Source organism: Callithrix jacchus, chromosome 11, assembly GCF_049354715.1.
Source record: "Callithrix jacchus isolate 240 chromosome 11, calJac240_pri, whole genome shotgun sequence".
NCBI classification, from domain to species: domain Eukaryota; kingdom Metazoa; phylum Chordata; class Mammalia; order Primates; family Cebidae; genus Callithrix; species Callithrix jacchus.
Window position 1 is genome coordinate 112,258,263 of NC_133512.1, and position 22,988 is coordinate 112,281,250.

The window sequence follows — 22,988 nt, forward strand, 5'->3', positions numbered from 1 at the left end:
AGTAATGTTTTGTAGTTTCAGGTATGTTTTTCACTCTTTACCTTCATATTTTATTCTTTTGCAAACAGAATACTTTTCATAAGTTCATTTAGGATTGTTTATTATAAGTGCATAGAAATACAATTGATTTTTAGATATTAATCTTGTATTCTGCAACCTTGCTGAACTCATATATTAGTTCTAAAAGTTTTTTTTTCAGTGGATTCCTTAGGATTTTCTATGTCCAAAATTATTTCATTGGCAAACATAGTTTTATGTCCTTCTTTCCAATCTGGATTTTCAAAACTTCTTTTTCTTGTCTAATTACTCTGGCTAGAACCATCATTACAATGTTGTATAGAAGTGGAAAAGTGGATATCTTTGTCTTGTTCTTGACCTTATGGGAAAAGCATCTAGTATTTTCAACATTAAGTAAATACTAGCTGTGGGATTTTCATAGATGCCTTTTATTGAGGACATTCCTTTCTCTTCCTAATTTGGTGAGTGTTTTTGTCATGAAAAGGCATAGGATTTTTTTAAAAATCCCTTTTCTATGTTTATTGAAAAATCTTTTTTTTTTTTTAATTCTACTGACATGCTCTATCACATTGATTTTTGGGCACAGGGAACAAACATGTCTAGATAGATTCCACTTCTTTATGACATATATTCTTTTTATTTGTTGCTGGATTTAGTTTGCCAGTATTTTTGCTGATGAATTTTACATCTATATTCGTAATATATATTGGTCTGCAGTTTTCTTGTGATGTCTTTGTGTGGTTTTGTTAACAGAGTAATACTGGCCTCACAGGATGAATGGGGAAGCATTCCTTCCCCTTCTAATATTGGAAGAGTTTTTGAAGAATTAGAAATTCTTTGGTAGAATGTTCTAAATGTTAAATGTTTCATAGAATTCAGCAGTTAAGCTATTTTGGTTTAAGCTACTCTGTAGTAGATTTTCTATCATTAATTAAATCCCTTTACTTGTTATATGTCTTATTTAGATGTTCTATTTCCTCTGGAGTCAGTTTCAGTACTTCGTGTCTTGGCCAATCATGTGTCCATTTCATCATAAGTTATTTAATTCATTGAAATTCCTTTTTAATCTGTATCTGGTTCTCATCTACTTTGATAATTACTTCCTCTTAGATTTCTAGCACAGGATTCTCAGGACAATTACATACATCATCACAAGTTGGTAATATTGAAGCCTTTAAAAGTGTTTGCAATTACAGCAGACAGTTTGTTCTGCACTTAAATCATATGCCACAAAATTTTACATAACTTCTTTTTAATGGTATCCAAGTCTAAGTATTCCTCCAAAAGATTTCACAGGACTTCCAAAGTTGTGCTGAGGGGTCACTTTATTTTGTCTTATGTGGCAGATATAAAAGATGAGTATTTTCCACAAGACAGAGTTAAGTGACTTTGTTAAGTAACTGCCAGAATAAGCCATTTCCATATGCAGATTTAAGTAGTTCAAGTTAGTTCACTGTTATGTGAACAAAAGAATATTTAGGAATATAAGGCCCTGCACTCAGCCAGTTGTCCTCCAAATTTCTACTGCTAGTTTTTCTGTACACTGCTAGTTGTCCTTCCAAATTTTCATTCTAACTTTCTTCCTTACTTACCAAAACCTGACTTTATCAGGGCAGCAGTGTACCTCCATTAAAAAACCTTAAGTTGCAGTTGCTCACACCTGTAATGCCATCAACTTTAGGTGGCTGAGGTGGGTGGATCACAAGGTCAAGAGATCCAGAACATCCTGGCCAACATGGTGAAACCCTGTCTCTACTTAAAATACAAAAATTAGCTGGGTATGGTGGTACGTGCCTGTAGTCCCAGTTACTCAGGAGGCTGGGACAGGAGAATCAACTGAACCCAGGAGGCAGAGGTTGCAGTGAGCCAAGATAGGGCCACTGCACTCCAGCCTGATGACAGAGTGAGACTCTGTCTCAAAACAAAAACTTTAAGTTTTCAGGCTTGCCTGTGGCCAGGAGTAGCCATGTAATATAATTCTAGTCAATGAGATGTAAAAAGATGAATCCTGGTGGAATTTCTGGGAAAGCTTTTTTTTTTTTTTTTTTTTTAAATAAAAAGAGAGAATCAGCTAGCATAAGCATGTTGCTCCTTGTTTTTCCTCCTCTTCATTGTATTTTCATCTGCTTAACAGGGTCTTTTGCAAAACAAGAGCTTTAAATTTGAAGTCTAATTTATCAATTTTTTATTAATCATGTTTTTAATGTCAATTCTAAGACTCTTTGTCTAGCTCTAGATCATAAAAATTTTCTTCTATTTTAAAAAAGTTTTATACTGGCATGTGTTACATTTAAATCTATAATTCATTTTGAATAAATTTTTGTATAAGATGTTAGACTTAGATTGAAGTTTTCCCTTGTATCTTTCTTTTCTTCCCATGGATATCCAATTTCTCCAGCAATATTTGTTGAAAATGCAAACTTTCCTCCATTAAATTGCTTTTCACTTTCGTCAAAAACCGTTTGGGAATATTTGTGTGGTTCTACTTCTGAGTTCTCTATTCTCTTCTACTGATCTAATATGACATAGCTTTGACTGTGGTAGCTATATAAAAGCTTGAGGTAAGAGGCTACTTTATCCCATTTTATGCTTCTTCAAATTGCTTTTTTAAAAAGTTATTCTAGTTCTTTAGCCTTTCCATATAAATTTTAGAATAATTCTGTCTATATCTACAAAAAGAAATCTTGATAGGAATTTGTTAAACCTGTATGTCAACTGGGGAGAGGTGACATCTTTACTAGATTGAGCTTAGTCCTACCCATGAACATGGTATATTTCTTGATTTATTTGGATCTTCTTTTATTAATTTCATCAACATTGTGTAGTTTTAAGAATGCAATCTTGTACATGTTTTGTTAGATTTACACCTAAGTAATTTTTTAAAAAGTAATTGTAACAGTAATGTTCTGTACTGTGTTAGGGGTTTAGCTTACCCAAATGTATGCATTTGTTAAATTTGTTAAAATTCATTGATACAATTAGATTCGTGCATTTGATGTTCTATAAAATGTACCTCAAAACTGAAAAGGAACGCTCGGTAATAATATACATGCTAAAGTATTTAGAGGTGAAATGTAAGGATATCTGCAACTTGCTTTTAAATGAATAAAAAACTAAAATGATGGATAAAGAGAGGGATGGATAGATGACTACATATGTGATAAAGCAATATAGTAAATTATTGATTGTAAAAATCTAGTTGATGGCCTTATGGGTTCCTGTATAATCCTTTCAACTTCTCTGCATATTTGAAAATATTCTTAATAAAATACTGGAAAGTAAGAAGTTAATACATAGTGAGAGGTAAATAAAGAATAAATCTAAATAAATTAGATTTATAAAAAAATCATAAACTAATAAATTATTAGAATACAGCATAAGACTAGGACTAATAAATAAATTCAAGCACTGATTCTCTGAAAAAATTAACAAGATGAAGCCTACCAACATACTCACGGGAGAAAAATAATGCAAAAACATAAAATATTAGGACAAAGGGAAAAAATCTCCTATCTTTAAAGGAAATTACAGCAATTATAAGAGAATATCTTAAATTTATGAAATGAATTTTAAAATCCTGAATGAAAAGCATTATTTTTCTAGGAAAATAAATAGCCAGACTGTCCCTGGAATACACAGGAAACCTAAACAGACCTAACAAAGAAGAAACTGAGAAGTTTTATAATACAGTATTCTCAGTCTCTCTAAAACAGTCACAAAGTATGCACAGTTTTAGAAGACTTCTCTCAAAATTAAAAAGAACATTAATGAAAGCATTATTGAAACTGTTCTGAAGAAAAGAATTCTAAATAAAATTTATACCAAAACCTGAAAAACATACACAAGTTATAAAATTTTAAAAATCTATCTTATTTATGAATATGAAAGCAAAAATCCTGCATAAAATTAGAAGACAGAATTCAGCAATCTACTAAAAATTATTCACAATGACTAACTGCACTTTATTTCAATACTATACATCTGGTTCAATATTAAAGAAGCTAACATCACTCACCAAAATAATAGGTCAAATAAGAACATCATAATCCTTCCACCCCATGGATGTTAAAAAGTCATTTAATAAAGTTTAGTAATTATTTCTGATAAAGTTTTCTTAATAATATAAGTGGGTAACTCCTTACCAGAATCAAAAAAATTTATTTTAAACCAGAAGTCAATATTATTTGCTTAATGAGAAAACAGTAAACCTATTCCCATTAAAATGAAGAATAAGATAAAGGCAACATTATCAAATATTTTTTTTACTGTACCAGTCAATGCATTTAATACAAAAAAGAAATATAAGATATAAAAACTGGAAATGAGGAGATATAATTATATGAATACAGGATAATATAACTGTATAATTGGAACATATATGATAATTTAAATATTAGAAACAAAAGATGACAATTTTCAAAATTAATACAACAATAACTTTCCTGTATATAAACAAGTTAGAAAATATAATGTAATAAATATTCTATTTGAAATTGCTATATTCACAAGAAAAATATTTAGTTTTAGCAACAAAATAAATAAAATGCCATAAAATAAACTTAGTTCAGGAAAAAAATTTAAAACTATGATAAGGGAGATAAAGGAAAACTAGAATAAATGGTGAGACAAATCTTATTATTGGATAGGAAGGTACAATTCTAAAAATGTTACTCTCCTTAAGTTAATCTATAAATTTAATGTGATTACAATAAAGTTACCAGCTTATTTATTTTAGGACAACTAGGAAAGATTATTTTAGATTCTATATAGAAACATAATAAGGCAAAAGTAGCCAGAAAAATCTTGAACAAAGTAAAACAGTAAGGAACTAAGTTTACCACATAATTATAGTTTAAAAGCCATAGTAATAGTGTTCATGCTGGCATATCAAAGGAAAACTAATGGAACAGAATCCAAAATTGGACCTAAGAGTTTAGTATATCATAAATGTGGACATTGTAAGTGGGTAGAAAAAAATAATTTATTTAATAAGTTTTGTTGGAACAATTCACCAGGCATTTAATAATAGGACTGGATTGGAAGTTTACTTCTTATATCAAAATGTATTCCAGATGGATCAAAAATTTAATCACAAAAAATACACTCTGACATTACCAAGAAAGAAGTAAGAAAATTTCAAAACCCCAGAAGTCATTTAAAAAATGATAGACAAAATAACTACATAAAAATTACAAATGTATGCATGCCAAAGACAAAAGGCAAATGACAAACTGAGAAAAAAAATGCATGCAGCATATAAGACACAGTAAACAAATCTCTTGCATAGACAGAAAGCACTTACAGATCAAGAAGAAGAAAAGTCCAACAAATAGCAAAATGGGCAAAGGATTTTATCAGACAGCTTATATAAAGTCAGTAGATACAATGTTTCGTCTCATCCATAAAGAATACATTAACAAAAAACACATATCAAGTAAACAATATCAGACTGTTAAAATCTAGAATGGATGATTAACAGCATTAATGAGAGTATGGAAGAACAGGTACTTTCATTGTGTAGTCAGGATTAACTCAGATGGCCTGTGTTGTCCAAACCCTGTACATCCAAAGAAAGATTTGGACCTTACCCACTCCTGAGAGATAATCTCTAAGACTCTGAAATATTCTGCCTGTTCAGAGTCTTTTTGTCTACTTGGGGCCTTGGGTCACATCAGATAGTTATGCTAATGTGAGTTGTGGTGGAGGGCTCTGGGCCACATTGTATTAATTTTGGATGGAGAGGCTGGGAACTGAATAATGAAGGCTGGCCACATGGACATTCCTTGCAGACATAACTGGTCCCTAATAGAAACTGTGGACACCAAGGCTGGATGAGCTTCCCTGATTAGCAGTACTTCATGAGTGTTAGCTCTCATCATGGCTGGAAAAAGTAAGTGCTATCTATGAAGCTCCACTGGGAGAAGACAACTAGTCTTTCCTAGACTCCACCCTAAATCAATTCTGTTGATTTTAGTTTGTAACATTTCACTGTAATAAGCCACAACCATTAATGTAATGGTTTTTCTGAATTTCTCGAGTCCTTTTAGTGAATCATTGAACTTTATTTAGGGTAGTCTTGGGAACTCCTGATCATAGGTGATGTCAGAAGTGGGACTCACTAGAATTACCCTGACTCACTGAAATACAGCAAAAGAATGGTTTGGGAAAAGGAAGAATAAGAGGGTGGGAGTTGACAAATCTTTGATTTGGGCAACCCATGGTGTGAAGTAGCCCGTGTTGCAAACAGTTACTAGAAGTAAAAGTCACCACTGGAATTTAGAAATGATAAATCTAACTCCCAAAGAATTGGCTCACTGGATGCATAAGGAAATGCAAAATGACAAGAAATATGCTAAATATACAGTCTCTCAGTTACTATGTGTAACAGCTAAAATGACAGTAAAGTATTGAGGCAATTTCTGATGCTGGGCCATGCTTGAATTTTAGCTGATCTAAGCTACAGACACTAGCTTCAGGGTTTCCAACAAAGGGACAGATAACATGCTGAAACAACTGACAGCTAAAATAAAATGAGTCAAGAGAGAATGGGAAAGACAAAAGGAAGAATCAAGGGACTCATTCCAGCAGGTTGGACACTGATAGGATCAAAAAGGTCTTAATGAAGCACTATTAGAAATTACATAGACCAATGGGAGCTCCTGGTATATCCCAACTTTGAAGAGCTTTAAACAAATCTGTTCTATTTACCTTAGTCTGGAGGAATTAACAAAGCCGAAAGGCAAAAAGGACAATGAAAAATGTTACCTCAAATCATCTGCGGCAATTGTCTCATAAAGACTAATGAAAAGAGTCAGCATCCTTTAGTCTGATCCTTGTTTGGTTAAGAATCAGCAGGTGTGGTTAAGATGGTCAGTGAGTGAAGAGTAAGCTCTTCTAGTACTCTTTGACATGGCAGACCAATGCACTGAGGTTCTTAAAACTGTTGGTGAAATCCTAATGTTGACTACAGTTAGTTTGGGAGACTTAGCCATGAAATGTTTGATGAAATTAAAAGTTGAGATTAAAACTGAATTATTTAAATGAACTTCATGTGAACTGAATGTATCTCCTTTTCCTGAATGCATTGCGATGTATTTTATATCTGACTGGGGATTATATAGACTATCTAATATTCTAAAACTGAAGGCATGTAAACTTGTCCTTTATCCAGTATACCTGCTAAATATGCCACTAAATGGGAACCCATAGAATTGTCCAAGCCCACAGATTTTAGTTGGAAATAGTATAAAATACCTGATGCACAAAAAGAGATTAACCTTTAATCAATGACATGTCAGAAACTGGGATGCTGGTACCAACATATTTTCTCTACAGTAGCCCTGTATGGACCAGAGTTTGGGGCTAATGGAAAAAGCCTGTGAGCACCATCAAGCAGTGACTACTGGAATTTGGACCAGAACATTTTCAGAAGCAGCTGTAAGACACGCAGCATTTGGGAACCAATTACTAACTTGCTATTGGACATTTTACTAATGTCAGAACTAATTTCTAACCAATTACTGACTTGCTAATGTCCAATAGCAAGTCAGTAATTGGTTCCCAAATGCTGTGTGTGTGTGTGTGTGTGTGTGTGTGTGTGTGTGTGTATTATAGGAATTATATTAGTGAATATATACATATGTGTATGTACACTGTCATAGAATTATGGAGACTGAGAAGTCTCATAATCTGTGTGCAAGCTGTAGAACTAGGAAAGCTGGTGGTGTAATTCAGTTCAAGTCCAAAGGCCTGAGAACAAAAGCTCTGATGTCTGGGGGCAGATGATGAATATCGCAGTTCAAGAAGACAGAATTCACCCTTCCTCCATCCTTTTGTTCTATTCAGGCAGGCCCTCAATAGATTGGATAATGCCCCACCTCCTTACACTGGTGATGGTGGATCTTCTTTAGGAATCTGCCAATTCAAATACTAATCTGTTCCAGAAACACCCTCAGAGGCACATCTGGAAATAATGTGTTACCAGGTACCTGGGTATCCCGTGGTCCAGTTAAGCTGACACATAAAATTAACCATTATACTGAAGGACATATAAACGTGAAACTTGAAATGCCCGTTTGTGAAAGCATTGTGATGTGAAAGGAACACTCTGATAAGGCAGTGCCCAGAAGGGCTCCATAATAAATGGAAATGGTTTATACAGGACAGTGTGACTGGGACAGTGTAAGGCAGTTGCAAGGTAGATAGTCAACATGCTGTTTGGAATGCCATTGTACTACATCCAATGACGGAAAAGTTCTGATCGAAGAAGGTAAAAACATCTGCTCAGGCTGAACTATATGCTGTCCATGCAGTGATGAAAAAACTGAACAAGTATAAAAGTTCCATTTTAAAATAATCAAAATTTGGGCAGGGGCAATGGCTGGCCATATGGTCAAATAGATGGGCAATTAAAAACTTAGATGCCCCATATGGGGCACCATCCTATGGAAATCACCATGGGAATTTAGGGGCAAATTAAAGTAGGACATGTCAATGCCCAGCAGAAGAACCCTCTTTCAGGATCAGATGATGACTGGACCCAGTAAGTGGAAAACTTGGTGTGCTTACTTGAGGTGGGCATGTGGGTCCATGAAATAAATGGAAATGAGAGACATGTAGAAATGTAGGCACAGGCTGACTGTTAGCATATTTCTCTTGTTCTCTCTGAGGCACAAAATACAAATAAATACTACAAGAGAGAGACCACAGGTGGCTACGGGCAGATTTCCTAGGGAGAAGGTGGCACACACAGCTGATAAGTAACATCAGAATGCTGTGGTAGCCCCAGGAGACTACCTATAGAGTAGTCTATAAAAGAGTCCTGACAGGACTAGACATTTACTTTGGACTAGGCTTTGCACCCCCAGAGGTACATGGGTACAAATGCTTAAAATACTATGAAAGGACTGAAACAGAAGATACTGTGCCAATTTGGACCATCAAGTTATATTTCTTCAGACCAAGAAACACACTTCATAGCCCATAGTGTCTAAGATGGGCAAAAAGATATCACATCAAAATGGACTAGTGGTTTAACTAGAGAATTGAAAAAGGTAATTGAAACATTGTCTAAAATGGGGGATGATAAAGGCAGGAGGGGTTTGTATATATACCTTCATGAGTATGTGTGCACATTCAACATGGGGCGGACGAGAGCGAGTTTCCACTTGACAAATTCTTTTATGGTGGATCTAGGGAAGAAGGGATGGAGGAGGACACTGGTACAAACTACAAAGTGATTTCCCACATCATCTCAACTTTCTTTTTTTTCCAAATTGGGGCAGTGGTTGGAGACTGCAGGTCTAGAAACAGGAATGATTCCTAAGCAGGAAACTTATTTAAAGCTTTATGTTAGAATTGCTGTAGGCATAATGGGGTAGACTGTGTCTTCACCCCATCTGGCAAAATTTGGATTGACAGTGAATGCAGCTGTATTGTCTGGTGGTCAAGGTAGCCCACTAGTTCTATACCTACATATCCTTACTGTATATAAAGGGAAATGAGCTGAAAGGAGGCACGAGCTAGACTGGTAATACTGCTGGCAATCTACACCAGCACAGTAGCTAAGCCTAACAACTCTTTCAAAGGTGGAAATGTTTGGGTAAAAAATTGTGACAAGTGAAAAATAGGAGAAATAGCCAAGGCATGGAATAAATAAATGGATTAGGTAATGAGGAAAAGTTAGTATTACATTGGTGCTTTGAGAGAGGCTCAGAGCAAGATGACAGTTGTCTCTTAGCTTCATTTTACTAGATGCCCAAAAAGGTGAAGTCAGTTTTCTAAGGCCAGCCCTGCTCTTAGAACCTGAAAAGGCTGAATGGAAGCCTGTGAACTTGAGTGGCATTGCTCTGGGAGACATTCTGGTCATATGATATAATGATGAACTGGACCAATTAATTGTTAATACCACAGTGGAACTCTAGTAACAGGCCGTTATCTTTTGATTCTTATTTTTCAGGTTACATCTACTACAATACTGCAGATACAGTATAACACGGGCATTGTTGGTATGATTCTTCTTCCTTATGTAAGTAAGTCATATGACGATGATCAAATGTATTGGAAAATTGAATCACAGCATGATTGATATGTAATATCAATGAAAAGTGGGCTGAGTAAGAACTGGATCTACTTAATTATGAGTTAATTTCTATGCTGAGTATGTATGTATAAGTTTGTCAAAAGGTATAAATAGCAGAATATTAAAATAGGAGATAATCATACTAGTTAAAAACTATGAAAAGGTCTAATGGCTTTATAGGACTGATTAGTTGTTTCACTAAATCTATTCCTACCCCACACTTGCTCCTCAAAATTTTAGGCATCATATTGACACTATCACTATGTCTTTTATAAGAATGCTATACTAAATGTAGATGCTTAGACATATATGATAGTTTTGCTGTAAGAGAGCCTAGGCCAAGTGACCACGGGTGGCCTGTGTGTAAATGATTAACTCAGCAGGCCTGGGTTGTCCAAATGCTGTACATTGTAAAGAATGGTCTGGACCTTGCTAAACTTCTGGGAGATAACCTCTGAGGCCTCGGAATACCTTGCCTCATGAGAGTATCTTTGTCTACCTGGGACCTTGGGCTATGTGAGATAGTTTATGCTAACAATTGATTTATTGTGGTGGTAGTGGTAGAGGCCTTGGACACACACTATCAATTTTGACCCCTGGAAAGTCCAGAGACTAAGTAACTGAGGTCAGCCATGTGGGCACTGCATGTAGATATAACCAATCTGCAGTAGGAACCAGTGACACCAAAGTTGGATGATTAGCAGTATTTCATATTATCTCAGGTTATGGCAGGGAGAATTAAGTGCTGTTAATTAAGACTCCATAGGGAGAAAACAACTGGAAGCTTGTGCTTGGTCTCATCTGGACACTGCTGCAAAGCAAGAGTCCCCAACCCCAAGGCCATGGACTACTACTGGTCTGTGGCCTGTTAGAAACCAGGCTACACAGCAGCAGGTGAGCAGTGGGTGAGCGAGCATTATCACCTGAGCTCTGCCTCCAGTCATATCAGCGGCAACATTAGATTCTCATAGCAGCGCAAGCCCTATTGTGTGTGTGCAAGGCATCTAGGTTGTGCGCTGCTCATGAGAATCTAATGCCTGATGCTCTGAAGTGGGACGGTTTCATTCCAAAACCATCCCCCCACATCTGTGGAAAAATTGTCTTCCCTGAAACTGGTCCCTGGTGCCAAAATGGTTGGGGACCGCTGCTATACGCCATTTATTTTTGCTAATTTTAATCTGTGTCCTTTCAGTGTAATAAACCATAACCATGAGTATAATGGCTTCTCTGAGTTCTGCGAGTCCTTGTAGCAAATCGTGGAATGTGAGTTATCTTGAGGACCCCTGACCATAGTCATAAACTGTTTGCTTTTATGACTATAAGTTAGTGCAACTCTTTTTGGATGAAAATTTGACAGTATCCTTATACCAGAAATTCTAGGATAGAAATTCTTATACCTAAAATATATATGTATATGTGCATTAGGCCACACATAAAAGGATATTTATGCAGTTCTGTCAGAACCAATGATTGGAAACACCTAAAATTTATCAATAAGGTACCAGTTAGGGAAATTCTGATTCATCCATTTAATGAAATCTGACATACCAGTTTATAAAAAGATTAATATATGTAAACTGATACGGAAAGACTTTCAAGATAGACGGCTGTGTAAGACAGAGTTAATTTATAGCTGAACTGGAAAAGCTGTTTTTACCTCTGGGGAATTCTGGCTGTCCAGCTTGGACTCTTGGCCAAGATAAGAACAGTAAGATTAATGATACACTGTTAACAAGGAGTCTGAAACTCCCCTTGATAACCCAGTTATCATGGCCAGTTTGTTTACTGATGGTTTTCATTTGGCAGAATCAGGAAGACAGCCTGATTTGATGACAGGACTATAGGGGCCTAAAAACCCAGATGGGAACTTTTGCCTTGAGGTCTTCTGAAGCTAAGATGAATCACATAGATCTTAGTGTTTCAATCTGAACACAGGTAGTCTATGTGTGAATAAGGCCCCTGGAAAGCTAGCACGTGGGCTCTCATGTTTACCATGGTATCTTTCTCTCGCTGCACCGTATCCTCTGCCTTTAAATAAAAGCCACACATAAGAATGCTCTGTGGAGTCTTACAAGTCCTTTCAAATATCTAAATTTATAAAATCTTTGCAATAGTCAGGTGACAAAAGCAAGGTCTACAACAATATGTAAGACAATGGGAAGTAAGCTTTCTGAAATGCTAGCAAGCAAAGTGGAAAGAGCCATCAAGGACAGGTGGGAGAAGATTCTGATTCTCCTACACAGGGATGTATTGCAGTGGGTGTTCCAGTTGGCTTAAGGACCGGTGGAATTTGCAAAAACTTCAGGGACACAGACTGAAAATAAATGAGCAGTGGGATAACCCCCAATGAAGCTTTTATCCAGTCTGACTCTATCTTGCACAGGTAGTGTCACCGATAGCTGTGTGACGTCATGACTCTGGGGATCTTGGGAAACGTATGCTTACGGAGGCTGCATCTGCACCGGTACTGTGTGGTGACTGCACCTTCACCAGAATGGAGGCTGGGTTCGCAGAACGCAAAGACTATTTATTATATAAGGTATCTGAAAGATAGCACCATAAACTCTAGCCACTCTTAAAACAGTATTGTTGGTTAGAAAATATATTTATAATTTCAATAGAAGAGGCTAGAAACGCAGCTGCCCTCATCTGGAAGAACCTCAAGAGAAACGGGGGGATTACCAGGCAAACAAGGAGAGTAGAAACTCTCCCCACTCTGAACTTCTGATGGTGACTCCTATGACAGAGGGCAAAATGAAGGCTGAAAGTGAGGGCTGGGAAATGTAAGGAACAGAAAGATGTGGCAAGGATGTGACAGAAGGGTTTTCTAGTTAGATGAGGTGGAACTTAGCTGAGTGGAACGAGTACATGGGGCTGGAAGTGACACTAAGAAGCAGTGGCAGGATGGGTGTTGCTTTCCTCTTCCTTTTGGGTCTCTTCTGCTCTCAGTCTCTCATCACTGCTACTGGAGAGAAATTAGGGAGAAGTCACAGTAGGAGCAGTAGGGATTTTCCTTTATTGTTCCTTATTCATTCCTTCTGCCACGGATGTCATGAGGAGGCTGGGAAACAGAACCAAAGTACAAAAAGAAAGGCTTGGGGGAAGGTTCCAATTCAGTAGCATGGCAGTGTTTTCTCTGCTTGACTTTTTAATTTCCTGCCCTGGTGCTGTAGCAAAATGAGGTTAGAGTGGGTGGTAGCAGAGGAGTGGTGGGAATGATGGCAGATGGACTGAAAGGAGAAAAAGGGAGAGAAAGGGATGCCCTATACTGGAGAAGATAAATATATACTCAGTTTTGAAGAGATCTGTGTAAATACATGACGCTGTTAAGTACTATTAAGCATTAATTCTTTAGTATATTTTTAACCCTATAACTTTGGAATTCTTGAGGAAAATTAACTTTGTCCTCTATGAACAAAAACGTGTTCTTTCTTTCTCCACTCCCTCTCCTTTCTCCCCATAACTATCTATCTATATGCCAGATAATATATGAAGAAAATTTAGTTTTTAAGAACTCCCAGTAGGCACTGCAATAAGTGTATAGTTATAAAAAGTATGTATGTGTAGTTATTTTATTCACCAATGAAGGCCTGTAAGATCTCTACCAGGCAATACCATATGTTTATGTGCCTCAATCAACAAAAGGTGGAAAGTCATGGCAGTGAAAGATGGTGGACAGTGGGATATTTGTCATGCCTGTGCATGGATTGGAGAGAGGAGGCTATAAGCTTTACCTGGGAAAGCAAAAAAAAACATTTGGAAACACACACATACAGAAACATTAATATCTATATATGAAAATATACACTCTTCAGTTCCATAAACATCCATTAAAGGACAAAGTAGGAAGTAGGAACAAGACAAAGGAGCAGTAAGAGAAAATGAAAGAAAAGAAATGGAAAAAGGAAAAAGGCAGAAGGAGGTAAAAGAAGATAAAGACACACTAAGGAGAAGACAGACATAGGAGGAAATAAGGAGAAAGAGACAGGGAGCCACAAAGAGCAGGACTACAGCTCACAGACATTCTGGCATAGCCTCCATCTGTGACTTCACTCTGTGTCTGAGTTTGACTGCCTTGGACACTGTCATGCCCTTTGGAATTGTTTAGAATTAATAAAGCTTCAGGAGCCAAGCAAATGCTGTAAGTGCCTCCATTTAAGCCCATGTGGCTACTGAACACTTGGAATGTGACTGATTTCAACTCAGATGTCTGTAAATATAAAAGGACGCCAGATTTCTGAAGACTTTGGACAAAAAATATTTCACATTCTTATACAGAAAGAATGTGAAATATTTTGGATATATTTGGGTTAAATAAAATGTATTTTTAAAGTTAATTTCATTTTCTTTTTACCTCTTTAAATGTGGTTACAAGCAAATTTATAATTACATATGTGGCTTATGTTATATTTCTGTCAGAATGTACTGTTTTCCAACATTGCGAGACTCCTTATTAAAATCAAGGTTGGCAAAGTTTGCTAATGTCTGAATCTCCCAAACTGCTACAAACATACCAATATGCTGGACTTTTTCATCGATGACTTCACAATGGTATGGCCACCGTGTTGGGCTCAGTGGACCAGAAGAAGAGACACCGTATAAATCCCGTGGTTCACGAAGACGTGGCACCCATCTCCCTAGCTGATATTCTAATAGTATCTGTGTAGTCCGGGGGAAGAAGGGATCACCAAAAGAGTTGGCTGAGAAAAAGATTTAAACACAATCATGAGTGGGAAGAAGAAAAACCCCAATTTCTACAATTTTTATATAGTTCCTTTTTCCCTTTCAACACTATTTGATGTGTGGATATCTTCATAAATGTTTTATAATTCATGGCACTTTTTATAAAAGTACTAATGAAATTTTGTGATGATTGATCTTCACAATAGCTAAAAAAGAGTTGTTGACCTTTAGACTATTCATTTATTCTAAAAGCTCACTACTACTTTAAAAACATTTGTTTCTTGCTGCTTTTCTAGCAAATCATCTACTTTGACTCTTCTTAAACTTAGTCATACTATTTTTTGTCTAATGAGTTAAACACAGTGTTGAACTATAACTCACTACTTACTGGAACTGTATTCTCAAGTTTTGCTAGTGAACTCAGTCACAACTTTTTCTCCGTTCTCCTTCTAGACCTACTGTGTGATACAATGCCAGGAACACAATTCACATAGACTCGTATAGGGCTATGCCAAGCAGACTGTGTGTAGTGGCCTGGTCTTTTGTTGTGATACTACGGCATCAGTTGATATTGATGATCGCCCCTCCTTAAGCATACTTCTCTTCTTTTATGATACATTTCCTGGGTTTCCACCACTCTTTTACATATTTGGTTTTTCATTTGTCTCCCTGACTCCTCTTGCTTTTTCACCTTTGAAATGTGGCTTTTTGCTGAGATTTAGTTCTTGGTTATTTTTATACAACAGCAGATACAGCAACTGGACTAGAATCAGATAACTGGGTTCCTTCCCTTTTGCCACTTTGTTACTGTATGACTTTGTTTGGGCAAGGCAGCCTCTCGGAACTTAAATCTTACTACAGGTCAATAACTAATAATATCATCTTCCCTAGCTACTTATCAGGATTGTTCTATGGCTCATTCATCCAGCAGAAGAACCAGGAAAAGGGGTCTTTAGACTGTGCAGGGAATCTGAAGGGAAGAAGGAAATCACAGAAAGGTATCTCCTAATCCTGTATATAAGCCTACACAAGTCTCAGCCAAATCCCTGAGCTATATAAGCAGACACATTCTTAGAGACCATGAAAACTTAACTGAAACTTTAACCCCCCCACCCACACACACATCTTAGCTCAACCCCTGAATTGCACATGTGCAAGATAGTCCCAAACCAACACAAGGAAAGCTTAAGAGAACCAAACGGAGATTTGAAACATCTATAAAGTCTCAAAATCCCTGAACTACGCTGGCATGGGAGAGAACCAAATAAGCATAGCAAAGGCTTACAGATCAGAACTGAGATCTGAATTACTATCCACAGAAGGAGTGACAAAACTTACCACTTAAACCTAACTGGATTGATTGCCTGCTAGAAGAAATATATTGACCTTGTCCAAAAGGGCCCAGACTCTACACAACATAGCATGAATAATGGAAAACCAGGAATAGGACCAGTTCTCAGGGCAAAAGGCAATCAACAAATGTCAACATCAAGATAACTCAGATACTAAAACTATCAGACAAGAACTTTAAAGGAGTCATTACAATTATACTCCATGAGGTAAAGGAAAAGCTCACTTGTACTGAATTAAAAGGTAAGAATTCTTGGCAAAGAAATAACCACTGCTGGGAATGCAAAGGGATATAGCCACTTGGGAAAACAGATTCGCAGTTTCTCAGACAGTATATATTTAGCATATAACCCAACAATACTGTTCCTAGGGACTTACCCAAGAGAAATAAAAACATATTCACACAAGGACTTGTACAAAAGGTTCACAGGAGCTTTATTTGTTACAGCCTAAAGCTGGTAACAATTTAAATGTGCATGAATGGATGGCTAAATGGAGAAATTGTGGTCTATTCACATAACGAAATACCTCTCAACAATAAAAAGGAACAACCAACATATGCAACAATATGGATCAATCTCAAGAGTATTATGCTTAGTGAAAGAAGACAGAAAACACAAAATGTATGATTCTGTTTTGTGAAATTCTAGGAAAGTCAAATATAGGGGAGGGAAAGCAAATCACTGGTTGCCTGGAGCCAGGGGTGAAGCCTGGAAAGAGAGGATCTGCTGCAGAGACACAGGAACATTTAGGGGTGATTAAATGTTTTATCTTGCTTTTGGTAATATTCTAAACAAAGGAAGCAACATAAAGGGATTACTATAAATGGGCAATTCATACCACCTATGAATATGAATAGATAATAAGCCTGTGGAGGTAATTCTTAACTTCTCTAGCAATCCTAGAAATGCTAGTTAAAGCAGTGAGTTATCACCTGTCTTCCAATAGCTTGGCAAAATTTTAAAAACAGAAGAGGGAAGCAGGGAAAAATCTATAAAACAGTATTATAAAATGTCTGTCTATGGGTATAGATATGTGTATATGCAAAGAAGAAGTTCTAGGATGATACACACCAAACTCAGAATGGTGGTGATCTCAAAGAGGAAGATTTATTTTAGGATGGTGGTAAAAGACAAAAGAAAAAAAAAGATAAAGGCCTTAACTTCAATTTCAGAGTATTTGTGATACCTATGTAAACATTTAGTAGAGATATTTTAGCATTTGAAAGTACAACTCTATAAATGTTTAAAAATTAAGTATACATCAAGGTGCCCACACACATGTTCAGTTGCAAATGAATGACTTTATTAAGGAGATTCTTGAGACAATGTACTTCATTTAAATGAAGATGTACTTCTAACATAATCTGTCCTTTATAACTTGAGTCATACAGTAAATGTATTTAAATAAATGACAATCCTTATGTTAAATATAAGAGAATCACCACTTTCACATATTATTTTCTAATATAAAATAGGTTTACCTAAAACAAACCTGAGAAGTTTGGACTCTGCAGTGAATACATTTCTCTCTCACAATCTACTAGAATCATTCCCTATATTATTCAATCTGACTCTTCAGTTTCCTCATCTTACTTTTTATCCACTCAAGGTTTTATGCTAAAAAAAAAAAAAACTACATGAAAAAGTTCAAACCTGTTAAAAGTGCACACTGATGAAGATCTTCATTTACAAATTTCATGAACATATCCTCATCCTAAAATAAGAATTTAAAAATATTTCTCTTTTAAAATCCAAGTTTTCAAATCCAGAAATTGTTTTACATCTATTTTAGTACTTGGGATTGAGTGTATGTCTTTAACCTTTAATAAATGAGAAAATTAGAGAATTATTATTGGCTTTAGCCAATATTCAGGATATTTGAAGTGTTGAAGCACCCAACACTTCAAATACCCTGAACCTTAAAGTTTGCATCTTTTATTCCTCCTTTTTCACTGGCTGTGGTCATCATAATAAATCTATGGAAGGAATAAAATTTAAAGATTCTTGGTAAACCTAGGAAAACAATTTAAATTAAGAATAAAATAGGCCAGGTGCGGTGGCTCACACCTGTAATCCCAGTACTTTGGAAGGCTGAGGCAGGCAGATCACCTGAGGTCAGGAGTTCGCGACCAGCCTGGCTAACATGGTGAAACCCCATTTCTACTAAAAATGCAAAAAATTGAGTTGGGTGTGGTGGCACATGCCTGTAATCCCAACTACTCAGGAGGCTGAGGCAAGTGAATCATTTGAACCCAGGAGGCAGAGGTTGCAGTGAACCGAGATTGCGCCATTGCGCTCCAGCTTGGGCAACAAGAGCAAAACTCCGTCTCAAAATAAATAAATAAATAAAATTAACAACAAAAACCCCCCACAGAAAGTCATAAATCCTTTAAGTGGCTTTAAGTAGCTAAAGTAAGCTTTAAGAGCTTATTTTGGGACATTAACTTACATACATAATTTATACTTTAATAAACTTTGAAGGAAATCTCTCAGTATATGTAGTAGAAACAGACTAGAGAATTTTAAATACTACGTTTCTCTCCTTTTTTCTTCTTCCAAGTCCATTCCTTTATGACATCAGAGCCACATTAAAATTGTTACATTGATACAAAATAAGGTTAGAACATGGTGGTTCTATGATACATATTACAGTGTAACACAGTGGAATCAGCACATATAAGAAAATAAGTGGACATCAATCCTAAAAATAAAACCCTACTCATAATTTCATACATGAATTTTAATAACATCTAGAAGAATCTTAGCTAAAATATTTTCTCAAAAAAAAAATACAAACATAGTTTTTCTTTCTAGACAGGGCACAGTGTTCCCAGTGATAGCTTAGCTTTTTCAGCCAAATTATTTCCCAACTTTAATGACAATAATTTAAACATCCAACTGATTTTATAATATTTTAATTGGGGTTTATATGATACAAATTTTATCTCCAAGTAAAATAAAGTTGAGAAAAACATACCGATTCATCTTCATCACTGATTGTTCCGTCCGAATAGTCTTCTTTTTCTGAATCTTCTGACATCTCTTCCAGTGTTTGAAGTGAGATTTCTTGTAATATAACGGGTAGGCTGTAAAACAATTTCTAAGGAACTTATTTGACAACTTTTCAAGCTGTAGGTGTTTACTATATTAAATGAGTACTCAAAAATAAATTCAATTGCATTTAATTTAATTTATTTATTTTTTTTGAGATGGAGTCTCGCTCTGTCTCCCAGGTTAGAGTGCAATGGCACAATCTCAGCTCACTGCAACCTCCGCCTCCTGGGTTCAAGCGATTCCCCTGCTGCAGCCTCCCAAGTAGCTGGGATTACAGGCGCCTGCCACCACGCCCGGCTATTTTTTTTTTTTTTTTTTTTTGTATTTTTAGTAGAGACGGGTTTTTTTAAACAGTCACAACAGTCTTCTCTAAAAACTACTTAGAATACAACTAATGAAACGTTCAATTTCAAAGATTTAAAGGAATTTTCCGTGATTATGAGACAATCACAATAAAAGACAAATCAGGTAAATAATTTAATTAAAAGGAATTCCCAGACTATACAGCCAAATCATTCACATTCTCTTATATTTACAATTAAATACTACAGAGCAAGTTCAGAATGATCCTGAGGCATTCAAACATAATGAATTAATAGTCACTTAGTGAAATGTAGCAATGTCATTTTAAGTTTTCGCCTTAATTTTCAACTGACCAAAATTTCAAGTGACAAGACTTTACATTTTGATTAATATTATTCTGTAGATACTGTCCGTTCTAATATTCGTTTATATTATTCTCACTCTTAGAAATCTCAATAGCCACCAGAAGGTTGTATTGGTGATGACCATTCCCCTTCTATGCAAGTATCTTCCCATGTGGTTAATAAGACAAGGGAATAATGGAAATTTCTTGTCAAGTTTCCATCGTTCTTGAGGGACCAAAGTACTTGACAATTTCAAATCTACTGGTTTACACCCCTCTCTAAAGAAAGCCTGTGTTGGAGCGTGGACTGCAAATCACTGCCAATGCCACGGAGCTGACTGTCCCACAGATGACACCCTCAGTCCTAAGAGACTGAAGTTTTTGCCTGGGCATCACGACTCCGCATTTGGAAAACCGGACTGGCCTAAATCTCACTCCTTACAGGCGCACACGGGGCACACAAAGTGCTGACCTGCTGGGGATACTCTGGCCTCAGGAGAGAGCCCGTATTCAGTCACACTCCGCGGGTGTCTTCCACTGCAGAGGAGGAGCAGATGCGGGCGTGTGCACGCTCAGCCGTGTCCCAACAGTACCAAGTTCTTGGCGGGAAGCACGATAAGGCCACAACTCCCCGCAGCCGAGTTCCCTCTGGCACTCACTCCTGGACACCACGGTGTGGGGAGGCGCTCATTTTCCGGGGCGCGCTCGCTTTCCTTCTCCGTACCTCACCGTCCTATTGTCCCGTTGGGGCTAGCACCTCGCTCACGCCCCGAGTCCTCTGGCCAGGCCAGTAGTCGTTTCCGTGCGATAAGAATATCTTGGGATCTCACGGAGGACGCAGGACCCAGCCACTAAAAGGAACCTCACTGCCTGAGTTCTGCAGCCCCAGCCCCGCCCCTCAACTGGTTTGCCCTCTTGAGACTTCGGACCGCCCTCGGAGATCACCTAGCAACCAGCCTGGAGGAAAGGAGCCTGCGCAGCGTTTTGGCGCCAGGAAGGGGGAACCCAGAGGATGCCGGGAACTCGGGGTGGGCTGCAGGGTGCGCAGAGATTAGAATCCCAGAGAGGCTTTGGGGTCAGTTGGGATAATTTAGGAATGGGGAAGGCTCGACAGCTTTTTATCCTAGAGGTCTGCCCTTCAGCTGTTGCCTTAGAGGAGGCAGTAGAGCATGCTGGTTAGGACTGTTTTGGAGCCCACCTGACTTTTAACAGTGCGTTGCTGGACAGATTAATTATCTGGACTTCATGGGTACGATACTTGCAATTACTACCTGGAGGTGTTAGACTATTAAAAAGCACGTTGATCTTGCTTTGAATACACACTGAAATCCATTCTACACAATTGTGTGATTAATTATCTTTATTCGATTCTGGAAAATGAGACTTTTCTCCTTAAGTACTAAATGGAGAGTCCTAGATGAACTAGGGTGAATTCTCAAAATTATCATCTCAGAGATTCTTTAAATATAGTAATTGTTAGCTAACATATTAAACACTGTTTTCCTCATCTCCAAATCACTGTATACGTCGTCTCATTTAATTAAATACGATCTTTCCATAACAGACTCAGACGTTATTCATCAACATCCCATATTGATTTTTCCCTGATCTTTAGCTCCAGTGGGTAATGTAATCTATTTTGAACAATTTTCCAAGTGCATCTGGAAAAAAGTCTAGATTTTGGTGATATAAGAATGTAAATAATAAACACTTTTCACAAAGCATTATATGCCATGAGATTTGTGATATTGTAGAAATGGAGATAATGAATGGTAGCAAGTTTGAAAGTAGAATAAAGGGCAAAGCACTACGGCTTAAACGTGGAAATGGGTTAACATCTCTGTATTTTGTAAGTTTCTGAAAATAGCAGGTGTTTTTGAGGTCAGCAATTTAAAAGTCTGAACCTTCCAGATTAGATCCTGGCTAGAGAATATTAATAGAGTATATCTTAGATCACCCTCTTGAAAAGTAGCTCTTATAGTCCTTATTTTATGCCATACATAAGTCATTAAAGGTGACATGCACAGAGAAATCTTTATGTATGTAATCTGTTTTTCTGTTGGATTTTAGTCGTGGCTGCAAGCTGTAGAATGTCAGTAGCACAAGGGAAAACTGAGAAATGGTCTAACCAAGTTATACAAGAAATTAGTGGCAGAGCTAAGAGACTTAAGTCTCAGGATTTTTAGTCCAAATAGCTGTATTATTATATGTCAAGTAATCCATGAGAAGAAAAATAATCTTAGTGCATAATTTTTAAAACTTGTTTTTTTGTTTGTTTGTTTGTTTGAGATAGAGTCTCACTTGCTCTGTCGCCCAGGCTGGAGTGCAGTCATGCGATCTTGGCTCACTGCATATTCTGCCTTTGGGATTCAGGTGATTCTCATGCCTCAGTCTCTCGAGTAGCTTGGACTACAGGCACACACCACCACTTATTTTTGTATTTTTTTTTTTTTTAGGAGAAATGGGTTTCCACCATGTTGGCCAGGCTGGTCTTGAACTCCTGGTCTCAAGTGATCCACTCACCTCAGCCTCCCAAAGTACTGGGATTACAGATGTGAGTCACTGTGCCTGGCCAAAAACTTAGGAATTTTAAAAAAACTTTGAAAATGATATGCATTCATTTTTCATTAACAATTTTTTTCTTTTTAAAGACAGCTCTGTCACTCAGGTTGGAGTGTAGTAGTGGAGCCTGCTCACTGCAGGCTCAAACTACTGGGCCCAAGGGATCCTCTCACCTTGGTGTAACAAATTTCCTGGATGGCTGCTACCTACTTAGGGACAGTTCACTGTTGCAAGAAACAAAACAGACATTTATTGTGGAGGTTATGTTCTGGTGGGAGAAAACAAACAAATCAATGATGATAATAAAAATGATATCACTCAGGTAATCACTGCTATGGAGAGAAATCAATCAGGGAAAAATAAAAGACAACAGGGAGAGCTGGGAGTGGGTGGGGTCTTGGCAGGGTTGCTCTTTTAGATGGAATGGCCAGGGCGGGCCTTTCAGGCCAGGGGCATTTGAGCAGAGGGATGAACCATAGGATGTCTTAGGAGGAGACTCTGCCAGAGAGGGTAAGCAGAAAGTACAAAGGCTCTGAGAAATCTTGTGTTATGAACTACAGTTGAGCCTTGAATAACTTGGGGGTCAGGAGCA

The 22,988-nt window shown here is 37.1% G+C and overlaps 1 protein-coding gene across 4 annotated transcripts in view; it reads right to left on the bottom strand.

Moving 5' to 3' along the window:
- Positions 1-20,721, bottom strand: part of AGBL3 (AGBL carboxypeptidase 3) — a 140,370-nt gene extending 119,649 nt beyond the window's left edge. For 3 of the 4 annotated variants that reach the window (XM_078343712.1, XM_009003028.5, XM_078343713.1), the window contains exons 1-4: positions 20,307-20,721; positions 19,112-19,220; positions 17,788-17,848; positions 14,614-14,799 (exon numbers count right to left, since the gene is read on the bottom strand). In XM_078343712.1, the coding sequence (XP_078199838.1) occupies positions 14,614-14,799; positions 17,788-17,848; positions 19,112-19,174 (310 nt within the window). In that variant the 5' untranslated portion in view covers positions 19,175-19,220; positions 20,307-20,721. Of the gene's footprint in view, positions 1-13,017; positions 13,161-14,613; positions 14,800-17,787; positions 17,849-19,111; positions 19,221-20,306 lie in introns of those variants that run through there. The other variant, XM_035254688.3, reaches the window with a different exon arrangement.
- Positions 20,722-22,988: the final 2,267 nt, after the last annotated feature.